At 37.9% G+C, this 2,811-nt stretch overlaps 1 protein-coding gene across 1 annotated transcript; it reads left to right on the top strand.

Annotated features, from left to right (window-relative positions):
- Window positions 1-1,220: 1,220 nt before the first annotated feature.
- LOC149943695 (uncharacterized) lies at window positions 1,221-2,271 on the top strand. Its single transcript, XM_090174859.1, has 2 exons — window positions 1,221-2,053; window positions 2,145-2,271. The coding sequence occupies exons 1-2, from the start codon at window positions 1,311-1,313 to the stop codon at window positions 2,218-2,220; spliced, it is 819 nt and encodes a 272-aa protein (XP_090030985.1). The 5' UTR covers window positions 1,221-1,310; the 3' UTR covers window positions 2,221-2,271.
- Window positions 2,272-2,811: the final 540 nt, after the last annotated feature.

Genomic DNA, 2,811 nt, shown 5'->3' with positions numbered 1-2,811 from the left:
CTAAAAGCCTTTTAAAATGTCTTTAAAATAAAAGTACGAGGTCCCACGTATTTGACCTACCTGACCAAAACTCGTGGCTTCTTAATGGCAGTCTCGACCTTCAAAATGGTGAAAAAACACATATGAAAAAGAGCTTCATTAAATAGGGCGATTTTAACCTTGACATTCAAAATTGTGATTTTCATTTCTATATTTGGGAACCCCTGGTTAAGCTTACTTTTCACACTTGTATCCTTTTATATTCGCGTTCGAATGTGTTTGAGAGTGTAAAAACTGTAACCCAAAATTAGGCGTAATATGAATAAAAAGTACGACCACCGTTTCTACTGTATATCGTCAGTTTCAAAATTCAAGTGACCCACACAGCGACATGGGTTTGTTGTAACCAGGGAAAATTTAATAGGGATGAAAGGGGGAGGTGATGGGAGTTCGAACAAAAAGCAACTTTGCCACAGTGAAGAGTGCCATCTGGTGGTTTTAGGCCGGAAGTATTTTTCTATCAAAAAAGTTTTTTGTAACATAAGTATTATAGATCGATATATATTTATCTCAAAGAGATATACTATACGGTTCTGGTAAAACTTAGATTCAAAAAAACACCTTCAACAAGTTCAAAGGTCAAATGCGTTGAAACCACTGTCTAAACAGTTTTTTTAGTTACGGCTAAGCTTTCGTCTTCAGCGTGATAAGCTCTGGGCAGTGAAAAGTGGTTTGAGCGCGAAAAAAAATTCAGTCCCTGAAGTAGGGGAAAAACCACTTCTTAAGAATAAACTCACGAAATGGCACTACAACTTGAATAAAGTTTGAAGTATTGAACTATAAAAATTATTTTTTGATTCAATTTTTTAAATATTTCTACTTAGGCAGAATGACTCTTTTATTATTGGCGTAGTAAGCCTATTTCCCTTTAAAAAATCAGATCATCCGAGTATGTCATTTGTTCCCAAAAACGTACGTTTTAGGACGCGATTGAAGTAAACGCAGGTGCCCGAGGATTGTATAAGTAGTAATAATTCCTAGCTTGGCTACTCATTCTATATATACTGTGCTCAATTATTACCAAGGACTAGTTTTAATAACGTTTCAACGTTTGGTAATTTTTGTAGAAATCGTTGCAGAAACAAGCAGATGACGATTGCTAGGCATTTATGAACGGAAGAAAAAAAATCTTGTATGGGATAGAAAATGAGTGGTCTCGGACCAAATTATCCCCAACATTCTGGTTTTAATTTAAGTGATGGGCACAAACTTCTACGAGATTGTTATCGGATACTGATATTATAGCCTAATCGATTTTGTCTAGTTCAATAATGAACTACGACATCATTGAGCGTGTAGCACTGGGACGATGCGCCCAACTCGGCGATTTATATAACATCTACCGCGACCAATTTACCAATAGTTCCGTTTTCTCGAAACCGGACGCGATCGAATCATTAACTGTCAGAACCGATTTGAACTTACCATTTGAGACCTTTTTCACCCTACAAAACGACTCTCCCTTCAATCTTCTGAAACTAATGTCAGTTCCGGCCGACCAGATTTACGGTTTAATCTTTGATACGCACGAAGGTCGATTGACCGGATACGGTAATTTCCCCAATTTCGTCAAGAAACATAATGTCAGAGCTGTCAGGGGTGCGTTAGTGATAACCAAATTCGTGTACGAAGAGATAACGGATTTTGAACTGATTAAAAAGAAATCGGTTGTAAGAGACACTGTCGGCGAAAACCTCCAAGAAGGGAGCCACGCCGTCAGCGGCATTACTTGGGGAGGTCGGACGGTCGTGTTTTTAGATTGCCCATTCCATTCCGAAGTTCAACAAAAAGAAAACTCTAAAGTTTTGAAAGATCTTTTGAAGAAGTTCCAGACTGGTGTTTCCGATTTCTCGACCCTCGATATTGATCCACGAAACTACCACTCGCTTGATATGTCTGTGATCGTGTACGGCGAAGTCTCTGAGAAATGTCGTAGCATCGACAATCTCCAATCATTGGTGACTGGGTTCCCGATGCTGCTTGGAGATATGTCCATTCGGCCTCGACCCATAAAGTACACGATGTCTCCGGTTTTGAAGATAGCAACTCGAGTCTTCAAGGAACTCGACACTGAGACAACATTTTTCCCTCTTTTAAACTATCAGATTAGAGATGTCTGCGAATATATCTTCGAAATGCGGCGCATCATCGCGGAGTACCACCAAGACATCCAACTATTGAAAAGACAGGAAACCCAAAGCCGGAAGCTATTAAAAATGATAACGACGAAACGGAAGGCTGAAGACATCTTATTTGCGCAGGAGACAAGGTTGACCATCGCCATTAAAAATCACAGAAGAGGAACAATGTATTTCAGGCAAAGAGATTTCGAGGAAATAAGAGACCTATTTAATCTTAATACTCTAATATCGATTCTGAGAGGAGAAATGCTTTTAGCATGATGAAGTTTTCAATGAACAAGGTTCGACCATTTAGATCGATAATTACTGAGATTTGTTAAGTTTTGGTTTTTTACGAAATTCCTAATAATTTATTACATTATTTTTACGGCAAATCTTATCGTTCTTGTCTGTATGTAACAGATAAATATTTGAGTAAAACAGTTATGAATTTGTTAATTATTTTATTAATTTTCTCGCGGTATGGTTGGTACGCATCTGTATATATATATATAATAAGTTTACTGCAAGTCTCACAAAGGTGTAGGGACAATTAGTAGGAGTTAAGATTGTACATAAAACGCTACTTCTACATTACGTCACTCTTTCAAGGTTTCCCTACACCGTTTTTAGCACTGGCTTTAAACTGCCT

This window comes from Leiobunum rupestre, chromosome 5 (assembly GCF_980474605.1).
Source record: "Leiobunum rupestre chromosome 5, qqLeiRupe1.1.hap1, whole genome shotgun sequence".
Taxonomy (NCBI): Eukaryota; Metazoa; Arthropoda; class Arachnida; order Opiliones; family Sclerosomatidae; genus Leiobunum; species Leiobunum rupestre.
Note: the sequence above shows the minus strand (reverse complement) of the source record. Positions and strands in the feature narration are given on the sequence as shown.